General features: G+C 43.0%; 1 protein-coding gene across 2 annotated transcripts in view; it reads right to left on the bottom strand.

Annotated features, from left to right (window-relative positions):
• Positions 1-13,519, bottom strand: part of LOC104992857 (multidrug resistance-associated protein 4) — a 176,435-nt gene that overhangs the window by 100,454 nt on the left and 62,462 nt on the right. For both annotated transcript variants that reach the window (XM_010845860.1, XM_010845859.1), the window contains exons 9-13: positions 11,467-11,568; positions 7,674-7,763; positions 6,065-6,256; positions 1,224-1,318; positions 914-1,000 (exon numbers count right to left, since the gene is read on the bottom strand). In XM_010845860.1, the coding sequence (XP_010844162.1) occupies positions 914-1,000; positions 1,224-1,318; positions 6,065-6,256; positions 7,674-7,763; positions 11,467-11,568 (566 nt within the window). The remainder of the gene's footprint in view (positions 1-913; positions 1,001-1,223; positions 1,319-6,064; positions 6,257-7,673; positions 7,764-11,466; positions 11,569-13,519) is intronic.

Below are 13,519 nucleotides of genomic sequence, written 5' to 3'. Positions count from 1 at the left end.
CAAGGGAGCTAACTAACCAACCGTGGAGGAGATGCAGATACTGTTTCAGAAAGAGAGAGTTCATGAAGCTTTCAAAGAGGTCAGTCTAAACTCCACCAGAGGCCTCGGTTAGCTGACTTAGACACATTATACACAGAAAAACATCAGAGTTGTTCTACTTCAGAGGTTCAGTGGCCAAACAAGAGCAACAAACTCAACAACAAACAAGAACAACAAATTTCAGAAACACAACGTGAGAGTCAGGAGTTCAGCCAGATTCTAGATCCCTAGTTTCACAATCAAGTTACACATACATTGTGGATTTAAGTAAAAACTCTAGTAAGAATCCATGAAGCAATGAGCAATGACTGAAGACATTCTGAGGTGCAACAAATCATTCTCAGATTCTATACCTTATTCAGAATTTCTGAACCTACAGAATAATAAGCATCATCAAGGTCTTTCCACAGAAGCCCTATGTCAGTCCTGAAAACATCACTTTTAACATGTCTTAAAAAAAAAAAAAGATGAAGGAAAAGGATTGGCAGCCAAGTACCAGATTACTGAGTCCCACTCTCCGATTTAAAAACTGTAAATCTTCCTGCTTATTTCTGGGGTCTGGATCCATCCACAGTGTCTGGTTATCAACTGCAAGTAGCAGGAGGAAATCAGCCATCTATTCCTCACTCCCTAAGGACAGACTCCACTCTCCTCCACACCCTGGAAGCACCTTCTGTATTTTCCTATCTTGACCTCATCATGATCAAAATTTCTCTACGATGGATCTTCTGTAGAATGAAGGGAAGGGAGAGAGGGATACCAGGGCAGAGCCAGCTGAGTCTCTTGAAGCACAAAGGCTTTCCTGAGCTCTTTTCCCTGATCTTTTAATCGGTTCTTGGAAAGCAGAAGTAATAGGAAACAAGAGCAAACTCACAGTTCAAACAAGTGCCTGCTAACTTCTGCGTCCACTGCGCTGAGCGGATCGTCTAGGAGGTAGATGTCTGCATCCTGATACACGGCTCTAGAAAACGTAGAGAGACGTTAGGATAAAACACTTCACACTCCCTGGGTCTCATCTCCGAATCACAATGGTGTCTAACAACTCCATGTTCATTCCAGGAGCCCAGGGAAGGGACCAAGACCATGCTTCACACAGGCCCACCTGGTGAGTGGGGTCTGTGTGCTCACGTCCACTAGGAGTGGCAGAGGAGGAGGGGCAGGATGGCAACTGAAACCCCATTTACCTGGCAAGGTTGACCCGGGCTTTCTGCCCTCCACTCAGTGTGGTTCCCCGGTCTCCTATCATAGTTAGGTCTCCATCCTCCAGAAGCTGTAAATCCTACATGGAGACAGAAAAGGGAAAAAAGAAAAAGATTTAAAATGTGTTCTCCTCCTGCCATCCTAACCTTGTAGCCTTAGCTCTACATATAAGTATGTTATGAACAGCAATGAGTATATTTCATAATGACTGAATTGTAATCTTGAATATCAAAAAAACCTCATTTGTTCTGATTCCATAGGTTTTCACTGCATTTATGAATATGACCATGATAACAAGGAAGTATTTATTGAGGATTGATTATACTCCAGGCATTATTCTCGGCACAGTGAAGTCAGGGATGAGGAAACAAAGTCCCTAGAGTTTCTTTCCATGGTATGAGACAGACGATATGGAAAATGAACCTGCGTGCAAGTACTGAGGATGAGAAAGAAAAGGAAGCCAGCTCAGGGCAACAGACAGTAAAGGAGGGAAGCGAGTCCACACTGCGGTCAGGAGGGCACGGCTCACAGAGTGGGTGTGAGCAGATCAGTGGGAGGCGGGGGGGGGCCTTCCGTAGACTGCCTGTAACTCAAGTGATGCTGCCATAGAGAGCAGAGTTCATAGAGTTTGTTATCCACTAAACCCTCAGGCATCATCCTAGGATGCACAGCAGCACTTTTCTGCAAATGAAGCCGGAGCTTCTCTGTACTTTAGCAAATTTGGGAAGAACAGAAACAGCACAGTGAAGCCCCCAGGATAAGCAGCTTTCTCACCTTCTAAGTCTCAACTTCTTCTACAAAATGTGCTGCAGAAACAAGAGTCACTAAACTCAAGGATGCTGTGAGAACCCAAAGTGTATAAACACCCTCCATAAATGGAAAAAGGACACGGACTGATTATAACTCGCTACTGGTGAATGAGGCTTACCTTCTCATCAAACCAACACTGGGGCCCCATTCACCATGTGGATCACAGCATGTAAGGCACATGACCATAAGGAGAAGAAAGAGACTGTCTCCATCATCACCCTCCCTGAAAGCCACAGGTGCGCACACACAAACACACACACACACACACACACACACACACACACACAGGTTCCCTGCTCGCTGGAAGCTTAACAGGGGCGCATCCAGTGAAAGGCAGCAATTGCTCTGTTGTGAAAATTCATCATTATTTTATTTTAATTCTTGCTTCTGATTTTCTGGAGATACAATAAGCCGGTTTAAGATACATTCCCAACCCCAAACACACACACACAGTTTACTTGGTCTCTGTTTTACTGGTGACAGCCCCTGCAAACTCTTTCAGTTTTTAATGCCTAGATTTTATGTTGCTTTGGTTTCCTTCACAAAACAGCACCACACTGTAGCACGGCAATCTCAGCCATGCTCTGGAAAAGGCACTTAAGTCCACTCTTCCATTTAGCACAGCTGGGCTCCAAGAAACAGGCTCTCTCTGAGTCCGGTACCAGGACTCCAAGTATGCTGTTGACTCTGCAAACTATTTATGGGCCAGCCACAAATGGGAAAAGCATTTCACAGGATTTGAAGTAAAAATCCAAGTCAGCCTAATTTTCCAGCCACCATTTTCTGATTAGGTAAAAGCAGAAGAAGTCTGAGTTCAGCATATAATACAATGCCTCCCACAGACAAGAAAGTTTTTATTTATTTATTTAATTTTTAAAACCAATTCCCAATGAATAACAGACACAAACTACAGGGAAACTAGGAAATGGCTTGCTGGTTTGATGCCATCAGCCAGGAGCACATGGAGGGCCCTTCAGGGACGCTGGCTTCTTGGTGTGGAAACAGCACAGAGCAGACTGTTGAGTTTCTGTCAGAGGAAGGCTGGATTCCTGAGTCAAAGCAGGAGGACCCTGACTTTTATCACACCTGTAACTCCATTTTGCCGATGGCAGAGCACTACGATTTCCTTTAAAGACGATGAAACTGGGGCCTTGTTAGGTTCAGAAAAGAAGCCAAAATCACAGAGAAACAAACTCAATCCCTGAGCCTCATGACTCCTAAGCCTTGTCGTTTAACCTCGACCCCTCCAGCTGACCAAACATTTTGGCTTGTTCCCTGAACTGCGTTGTGTAACTCACTATACTGTCACCTTGAATAAGGCATCAGCTTAATTCCATGTTGCCAAATGTGATTACTTCATGTTTTATTACAGAAATGTTTGCAGCTCAATGAACTTAAAACGCTTGCTTCAATTAGATCTAGTTATCATGTGTCTAGTTGTTATTAATGCATGTGATACACGAAATACTCCTTTTTCCTGTTTTATCTTCCAGGTGTGGCGGAGGGTCACCTGTTAGAAATATTTTTTTGTCTGTCTGTATGTATTTAGTTTGTATGCATGTATTTACTGAAAACCTGGTAGGTTTCCATTTTACAAAAGTTGCCACGTTTACTGCAATAAACCCGTACCCCCCTCATTTTACAAGCAAGGAAACAGACTCCTCAAATTACAATCCAAGATGATGCTATCCAGAGGACACGCTTTTTTTTTTTTTTCCTACTACACATGCAATCTGTCTCTACGAGTAAAAATACCCCCATGGCACCTCTACTGTTTGTGACTGTCTTATGTCCATCCATTGAAACATGGATTCCAAAAGGAGATAAGCAGAGGCTGCAAAAATGCATTAAGTGGTTCCCAGGTGTCGTGCAGACCTGGCTGACCCCTTGGTAATCAGAGTCATAGCTGACATTTCAGAGCAGCAACAAAACCTCTTGGAAACACTCTGACCCAACGTCCTCGTTTTGCGGCAGAAATGTGAGATGCCCAGACAGGTAACAGGACGTGTCCAAAGGGACAGCAGCCAAGTCACAAAATCGGGGGAGGGACTCGGCTCCCTTCCTGCCAAGGAGGGAATGGGCACAAGGGGCCCTGCCTCTATGCTCTGACCACGCAGAGAACAGGAGGGCAGCTGATGTTTATAAACGTCACACCACATACGTCACTGGGCAGCCCAGTTCTGCAGGGCTCCTTCCCACCAGAGTCTGTTACACATGCAGCCCCGAGGGTGTGTGAAGCCCCAGGACACTCCCCCACATTACTGGTCCAATCACCCCAAAAGGCTGCAGCAAAGCACTGACCGTCGTGGATCCGAACCTGAACCGCAAACGTAGAGATGGGGTGTTTCATCTCTCTAAGCTTCAGTTTTATCAACAACATAGAAAACACTGGTAAAACATTAATAACTCTTGGGCCTTTTTATGTATGCTTGCATGGGAATGACAAAGATGATCTGGACATCAACTCTGAATAAATGGGAGCTATTGTTCTTACTGGGACTTTCCAGGTGTCTCAGTGGTAAAGAATCCACCTGCCAATGCAGGAGACTCAAGATATGTGGGTTTGACCCCTAGGTCAGGAAGATCTCCTGGAGGAGGAAATGAAAACCTGCTCCAGTACTCTTGCCTAGAGAATCCTATGGACAGAGGAGCCTCGTGGGTACAGTTCACTGGGTTACAGTCAGGCATGACTGAGTAGAGTTAGCACGCACAGAGGCATTCTTACTACTTTACATTTGCACTTACCCTTTCCTTATAATATTTTTTTAAAAAGCTACCTCAATCCTGCCAACCCTACATCATTTCTGCAAATGAAAAGTCTATTTAAAACAACTCAGGAGAAAGAAATAGAAAAAAAAAGAACAAGCAAACAATTCTCTCATGTTCACAAAATCATCAAATGCTACTCTATGATGTTCAAGCCACTGTTCAAGCCGAATAACTATTTCCTCACAGGTCTTCACCCCCACACCTTTGAAAGGCTGTCCAGCCTTTTTCCTCACAGTATAAAAGAACAGTCGGATGTCCAGACTGCACTGAACTGACCCAGGGGGTGCCCTTTAATGCTATTATTCCCTGGTTTTTATAACCAAAGAAAATAACATAGCATCTAATCAGTATTTACCTTCTTTCCTTTCCTTCCATCAAATTATCAATATATTCTCCTACTAGGTAAGCCCAGTTTGCATAACTGATTCCCTAATTTTATTTACTAAATCTCCATGTACAGTAAAATGTTTCCATTTCCATTTTCTGTGAAACCCAATACCGTTTCTGAAAACAATCTCTCCTCCAGTGAAAATAGGCTGTAATTAAGAAGAAATGTTAAAGGAGTCGTTTTTCTTTAATTACTAAGGAAAAGCGAAGTGGAGAGGAAAACCTAGAGATAGAAAGGGACCAAGGAGGCATCAACCAAGTGCAGGAGGCAGATCTCATGTGGATTCCAAAAACGGTGAAGGAGGTTTCTCAGTGAGATGATCAACAGCATGTAAGCACTGATGAGAAAGCCAATGATAGTCAGGAATTTGAGTTATTTTTCAGTTGAAATATTGTGGTCTCTTTTCAGTCTCTGAGAGAAAAACTAATGAAATATTTACTGATAAACTAATCTGAAGTCTAGAATCTGCTCCAGAATAGTCTGGGGTGGGGGTGGGGCAGGCAGAAGGCAAGAGTGGAGATGCAGCAAGACTGGCCACCATCTGAACCCGGGTGAACCTGGGGTGGGTACATGAGGGTTCATTACATGGCGCTATTTTTATAAAGTTTTGTAACTGTGCACTAAAAGAGAAGTAAAAGAGAATGAAACTGCAAAAGACGAAACAATCCCCACCTCCAAAAAGGCATTCTGTGTTACAACATCAGAATTCAAAGAGTAGCAATGTGTGTGAATGTTCATGAGAAAACCAGCTTCAAATATTAAACAACACTAAAAGCCCTTCTAACAGATCTTGTAGCTTAAACCAACATGATCGTCATTTGAAATCTGAGCATATGCAACTCAAAAGTCATTACTCACCTTTTTCAAAGCACAAGCCTTTATCACTTTTTCATATCGTTCCTTTTCATATTTCTTCCCAAATAAAATGTTACTCCTCACAGTTCCTGAGAACACCCAGGGCTGCTGAGAAACATACGCGATCCTCCCGTGCACGCTGACCTGTCCCTGGTTCGGGGGCAGCTCCCCCAGCACAGCGCTTAACAGTGATGACTGAAACAGACAGGAACCCACACGTGTGAACAGGGAGCACTCAGGACAGCACATGCCCCACAGCACAACCGACCCCACCCTGGTGCTTGATAAATGATAGAATCCTTTCATTTAGAACAGCAGTTGCAGGGGAAAAAAAAAAAAAGAAGAAATAACACTATTGGTCAATATAAACTAATGAATGAATATATTCAGTTGATAAGTCACATTATTATTAATATAATACTGAAACAACCTAAACAGGCTTCCCTGGTGGCTCAGACAGTAAAGAATCCACCTGCAATGCAGAAGACCTGGGTTCCACGCCTGGGTGGGGAAGATCCCCTGGAGGAGGGCATGGCAACCCACTCCAGTATTCTTGCCTGGAGAATCCCCATGGACAGAGGAATCTGGCGGGATACCGTCCATGGGATCACAAAGAGTCGGACATGACTGAGTGACTAAGCACAGATAACAACCTAAACTGAAGAAACTAAATAGTTTCTCCCAAATGAAATGCTAAACTCAGCAAAGACTAATTAAGAATGTTTTAACATCCTTAACCAATAAAACAGCCCAGCAGGGTGCATGGTTCATGTATCTGATGTTTAATTCAGCTGTCCCTGCATCCCAGGCATCCTTTACTTATCAAATATTTGTTCTTAACAAGCTTTCTGTGACTAAACATATCCAAAGATTATTATTTTTTTAAAAAAAACCTCTGGAGTCATGTTTCAAAAAAGTCCATCATATAGGAACTCATCACCCTCTCGTGTACATACCCCTCACTTAGAGCTCTGTGTTTTGTTCTTTCAGACGAGGTTCATGTGCATGTCGTTCAAATCTTGTCTACCACACAGAAGTGGTGTGTCCGTGTCCACACATCACAACTCTACCACACTGGGCTGAAATAATCTGTCTGCCCTGGAACCTGGTTGCCTCTGGAGGGCAGAGACGTTGGAGTCTTGCTCTCACCTGTACCTTTAGCTCCGGCACGTGGCTACACGCTCACTACCCTGGGCACTGACGGGACCAAGTCACGTCATGTGAGGAAATGCTCAAAATTCCCAGAAGAGCCTTTCCAACCTCCACACTCCCTGGAGGGACAACCGTCACAAAAAGAAGACCCCTCTATCTCACTCTGTCCTGAACAGCTGTCAGAACAATAATTTCCTTCACTGACAGGTCAAAAGCCTGACAAGCAGTTTCCAAATGTACAACGTGAAGCCCCAAGAAGGAAAGCACAGTGTGCATTTATCCAGATTCATCTGGCCATGAAACCTTCTTGAAAAACTAATGTTCCATGGAACACACCTAGAGAAACACTGTTCTAGACACCCTCGATTCAAAGTGAATTATACACAGCTCTGGGCTCTCTCTGAGAATTTAACAGGGGCTGTGGCGTCGCATCAGGCTGACAAAAGGCGTCACAACTTACCTTTCCTGCTCCCACAGGTCCAACCACAGCTAACAGTTCACCGGGTCTGACAGTAAAGGAAAGGCTTTGTAGGGTTGGGGTGTCTGATGCCTGCAAATATACGTTTAGAAAACGTTGTTCATCTCATTAAAATAACACAAGGAACTCTGAAAAGTGTAGAAAATAATATATCATTGATATGCTAATATAACCCATATTTTCCTCCGTCCTGTTTTAAGATACTGAGCCCTGGGGGCCTTTTATCCCAAAATATCTTTGAAACAGCTTTAATTTGCCTTTAGGGAGGCTCCTACTTTTTACCAGATTTCAATACGACACTGTTCCAGACACTCTCAGCATTTAAGGACTGAAATAACAAGTCACGTGTTCAATATGTACCTGCACGTTGCACACTAACTTACTATAATAATATACTTAATTGAATATCCAGTATGGGAGGTTTTTAAATCAACTGTGAATTTTCATTATACCCCTTGATTATGTCAACTTCAGTATTGTCCACAAGGTGGCAGAATACAAACATATCATGCCTGCTCCTCTACTAATAATTTGATACCTCCTCTCGCCTCTGTATTTTCACTTGGTAAAGAATGAGTCTTACTAATGCTCAGCAAGCAGCAGAGCATTTTATATGATATAGTTGCTCTTGGTAAATAAAGTTGCATAAATGGTAGTCAAGGCTCCAATTTAACCAGAGCTGTAGTTTCACACCAAAAACAAAACAAAATCAAAAAAAGGGGAGAGGATTAAGTATAACATCGTGGGTCAGTGATAATGCCTCAATTTTATACCTCTTACATGCTAAACAGAGAGAATAAAGTACTTCTACTGTAAAAGCAAAAACAAACCAGGGAGTTACCTGTGATGGTCAACAATCCAACACAAAGAAGAACAAAGTATTCATCCACAAAGAAGAACAAAGTATTCATCATGCCAATACAGGTCACGTTCATGAACAAACTTAAGGGTGTATATGTGCGTCATTACATATACTGCATTCTTAACTGCTAATTTTTTTTAAAGTAGTTAAATGTCATTACATAAAATGCCCAAAAGACTAATAAAAGATGTTCTATATGAAAAATTTCTCTGGAAAAAACTGAACCGATTATAGATACAGTCACTTACTAAAAACAAAAATAATTATTCATAATCATCAAAATAACTATCCCTAGATTTTAAGAGAAATATCTTTTCACTCCTTTTTTTTAACTGACCCCTGGCTTCCATAATTATTTTTCACTCAGAAATACTTCATTATTTTCCTCTCACAACGGTTCGTGATTCTGTGGACAAAATACAGAAGCATAGCTTCCTGCTGCAGCCCTTCAGTTGGGCAGGGCAAAAATCATGGACTTCCCTTCCCGTTGGGGCTTGAGGCTTTTCATTACTAAAATACTAGCCCCAGGTTTCATAGGAAATTACAAAGCTATCAATAAGAGGCTAGATTTTAATACCTAAGAAACATTTTTAAAGCACCCTCCAATTCTTTATTCGTCTCTAACATTTAGGGCTTCTATTTTACTACTTTTCACTCAGCTAAGACTAAAAATAGTGAGCCACCTACAAACATCAGCTCCCTGTCACCAACCCTCACAGTTTGTCAGGGCCAGACACTGAATTCACTCCCTGCTCAGGCTTCAGGATTGGGCACTGCTCTGTTGCGCCCAGAAGGGGGCAGCACTGGACTGCTCACTGCTGCTGGGTCCCCTCCCCTCTTGGTTATCCTGGCACAGGAGATGCTGGGTCAATAAGCATCATCAGCTGAGCCCCACACTCCGGTTTCATGAATGAGACCTGGATCCTGACATATTCCCCCACCTGCCCGGCTGGTTATGGAGGGGAGCAGGTTACAAAGCTCATGTCTTCCTCCGGCGTCCCAGCCCAGCAGGGGTTTCATTCAGACTCAACTTCTCTCTAAATCTCCAATGTCTATGTCCCTCCCCCTACCCAAGGGCTCTCTCACCTATGACCTAATCTGACAGCTCCTAATTACTAATGAGCCCAGCAAGGGACATGTTCCTTCCCTAGGCAAGGCCAGAAGGCTGAGATGTACTGTAATGCAAATTGCACAGAAGTATCAGAACATGCTATTAACTTCTTTGGACTAAGAGCAAAAGAGTTCACTTTAAAATGCTGCATAGTTTGGAACAAGATAAATTTGGTAATGTTAGCATTTACATAGTAGCCCTTATAACGGAATTTTAATGCTGCTTTCCATAAATGTTTCAACTGTATTATGATGAGAAATACAAAAATAGGAGGGAAAATCTGTAATACTAAGCTAGGAGCAACTACCAGGTTGGAAAAGTCACCTTGTTTGAATTTCCATGTGCAAAAGCTATAGGGGTATATTATTATTTATTTGGAAATATACTACTCTTTTGTAGGTGCAGAGGCAGGTACTGAATCTGAAGTAGTGGCACAATAAGTCATGTCACACACTCAAGTGGCACGATATGTAGTGTCACAGGCAGGAAAACACACGAGTCTACAGGGTCTAGACACTTGCACTGTGGTCCCCAATGCCACCAGCAGAGAGGCTCTTCCACTGTCTGCACAAGTAATTCCCTGCATGGAACTCCCTCTCCTGGACCATGGGTTCTATTTACCCTACTCTTCCGCACTCTGATTAATTCCCTGATAGCTCAGTTGGTAAAGAATCTGCCAAACCAGTGCAGGAGCATGTGCACAGAAAACCATGGAACCAGGGAAACTTTCAGTCCCTGGTAAAGGGAGAGGCGCTGCATGTACAAGTCTGAGAGTGGTCCCTATTGTTTTTCTGTGTTTTTTTTTTTTTAAGTGAAAGTGAAAGTCGCTCAGTCGTGTCCGACTCTTTGCGACCCCATGGACTATATAGTCCATGGAATTCTCCAGGCCACAATACAGGAGTGGGTAGCCGTTCCCTTCTCCAGGGGATCTTCCCAACCCAGGGACTGAACCCTGGTCTCTCTCACTGCAGGCGTACTCTTTACCAGCTGAGCCACAAGGGAAGCCCTTTATTTCATAAATAAAACAAGTGCTGGAAAATTTCCAGTTCTCCCTGTCAGCGTCCACACACTGCAACCCTTCAACTGGCAATCACTGGTGCTCACTATGCCCACCTGCTGTCTCCTCCCAGTCCCTGGCTGCCAACAAAGTAGCCAGAACCATGCAGAAGCTTACGATGGGGGAGTCCCCCACCCTAACTCACAGCAAAAAACCTAACTCAGCAGTAAAGAGATCTGCCTGCAATACAGGAGACAAGGGTTCAAACCCTGAGTCAGGAAGATCTTCTGGAGTAGGAAATGGCAACCCACTCCAGTATTCTTGTCTAGGAAATCCCATGGACAAAAGAGCCTGGAGGGCTACAGTCCATGTGGTTGCAAAGAGTCAGACAGGGCAGAGCACGCAAGCGTGGTCTTACTAGGCTGCAGTGATGGTCTGACAACATCAAGGCAAAAAACATACACTGATTCCCAAAAACCTGCTGTCTTTAATAACTGGTTGTGTATTTGTTGGTTAACCCATATCACACTGAGGCATTTTCTCTCCAATGCTGCAAATTCTACCATTACAAACACATGTACTTTAAGTTCCAAATGGGTTAATAGTTCTCTTGAGAGCAACATGCCAAATGTCTTAGGCTGACTTTACACTGAATCTCCATCACATGCAAACCTTATTCCTCATTGAGAATTTTTATAACATACTTTCAGTAAATGAATAAATCACATTTATGCCATATATAAAACCTTAATAGTCTCCAATAAATCTTTCAGCAGTCAAGATCTTATAACAGAAGGTTTGCTACCTTATCCCAAAAAGCAGTGAAATCCTGCACATTCACGATCATTTTACCATCTGATGGCAGTTGAGAGTGGAGCTGTGTTATCTCATCAAGTAACAGGAAGTTCTACAAAAGAAGGAAACACACAGATCAGATTATTTAAACTGTAGGAACAATGAATAAACAAAAAGAATTGCTTCCTTGGAATTTGCAATAAAAAAAACTTTATGCAGCCTATATACTGCTATGCCAACTGTATGTAATGTGTAGTTTACACTAGAACAAACTAGATAATATATACAATATTATATACTATTATAATAACATACAATGAAGTATATGTATATATATATACACACACATATGCACATTATAACATATAATAAAGTATATTATATACATACATTATTATAATAACATACAATAAAGTATATTTTATATATATATATATATACATATATATATACATGGAAGTTGTTCTGGGGAGGATTGCAACCCCTCACTCAAAAAATATCATAAGGTCCTAACCCTAAATACTTCAAAACACAACTTTATTTGGAAATAGAGTTGTTGCAGATGTAATCAATTAAGGTGAGCTCACAGTGCATAGGGTGGGCACTGGACCCAATAAGACTGGTGTCCTTATAAGAAGAGAGACACAGAGACAGAAAATAACCACGTGATTATAGAGACAGAGGCTGGAGTGATGGCAGTTACAAGTCAAGGAGCTCCAAGGTTTGCCTGCAAACTCCGAAGCCAACAGAGGAGAGGAAATGAGTTACCCTTGAAGGATTCAGGGGGATCCTGACTCTGCTGACACCTTGATTTCAGACTTTTAGGCTCCAAGGCTGTGAAACAACATAATTCTGTGGCTTTACGCCACCAAGTTTGGGGTACTTTTTATGGCAGCCCCAGGAAATCCATACAGCAACTTAAAGGGACTCTTGCATGAGAGAAAAACAAAATATCCTTGTAAGCAACTTCGTTAATTGTAAGCAACTTGTAAGCAGGGCGGGTAATTCTAGGTCCAAGAGGCAAACCGAATCCCCACCAACACAGGTGGCGACTGACACAACACATGAGGACGTCTGAGAAACGGAACAACACATGAGCAGGGACCTTCTCTGCTAAACATCATGAACAGCCTTCAAGTCTTCGACATCCTCATCTATCATGCCACACACCGACACATGTGTTTGCACCTTCAACTTCAAAAGAATAACTGGTAAAAACAACATAAAAACCTGCTTCTGTGCAGGAAAAGGAAGAAGAGATCCCTGCATCTCTCCAGAGACCAGCTGGTGGGAGTCACAATCCACTTGTACCCTCCTCCTCCCATCCAGGTTCAGAACCTGGACACGGGGCACGGATAATCCTCCCTGCCCTGAGCCTGTGTCCAGCAGGAGGAAGGACGGACGGACAGTTGTCTGAGCAGTCCTCTGCAGACCCTCAACCACTGCAGCCTGAGTTCTCTCTCCATACCACCTGTCCCATCGTCAGCCATGTACCAGCTCTTGCCTGTTCTGACACAGCTTATCTCTCTGCCAATTCTCCATTCCTCTTGAAACAACATAATTTCAGCATCTCACTCACTATTAATTATTTCAAATACTGATATACATAAATATTTCTTTGCTGGTTCTTTCCCCAGCCCTCCCCACCACCACTGACCCTACTTCAACACCATTCCCTCTTGATCTCTTTACAGCACGACTGAACGTGTCCACCACATTTAAATACCCACAATGTCCCACCAGCACCTAAGTCCACAGTCCCCAAGTGGCCTCTGCCTAGACACCCTGAGTACTAATCTCATCCATCCTTCCAGCCCAACTCAAACGCTAACCCTCCTGGGAGCCAGCTCAAAACCCTTGAGGCTGCCACCATCCTCCCCACCTTTGAATCCCCAGAGGGATAGCAAATCATATAGAGAGGAGATACTATGTCATTCATTCACTTACACTGTCCAACTTCAACTAAGACTGAGCCCTGCACAAAGTCAGCCCATCATGGGAATTAGCTAAAGGAAGAGACTGTACCATGTAGTGGCTGCATGGATTTGACTGTTCACTGACTG

Source organism: Bison bison, unplaced genomic scaffold, assembly GCF_000754665.1.
Source record: "Bison bison bison isolate TAMUID 2011002044 unplaced genomic scaffold, Bison_UMD1.0 scf7180017864225, whole genome shotgun sequence".
Taxonomy (NCBI): Eukaryota; Metazoa; Chordata; class Mammalia; order Artiodactyla; family Bovidae; genus Bison; species Bison bison.
The sequence above is the reverse complement of the archived record's forward strand: the minus strand, read 5'-3'. Positions and strand labels throughout refer to the sequence as shown.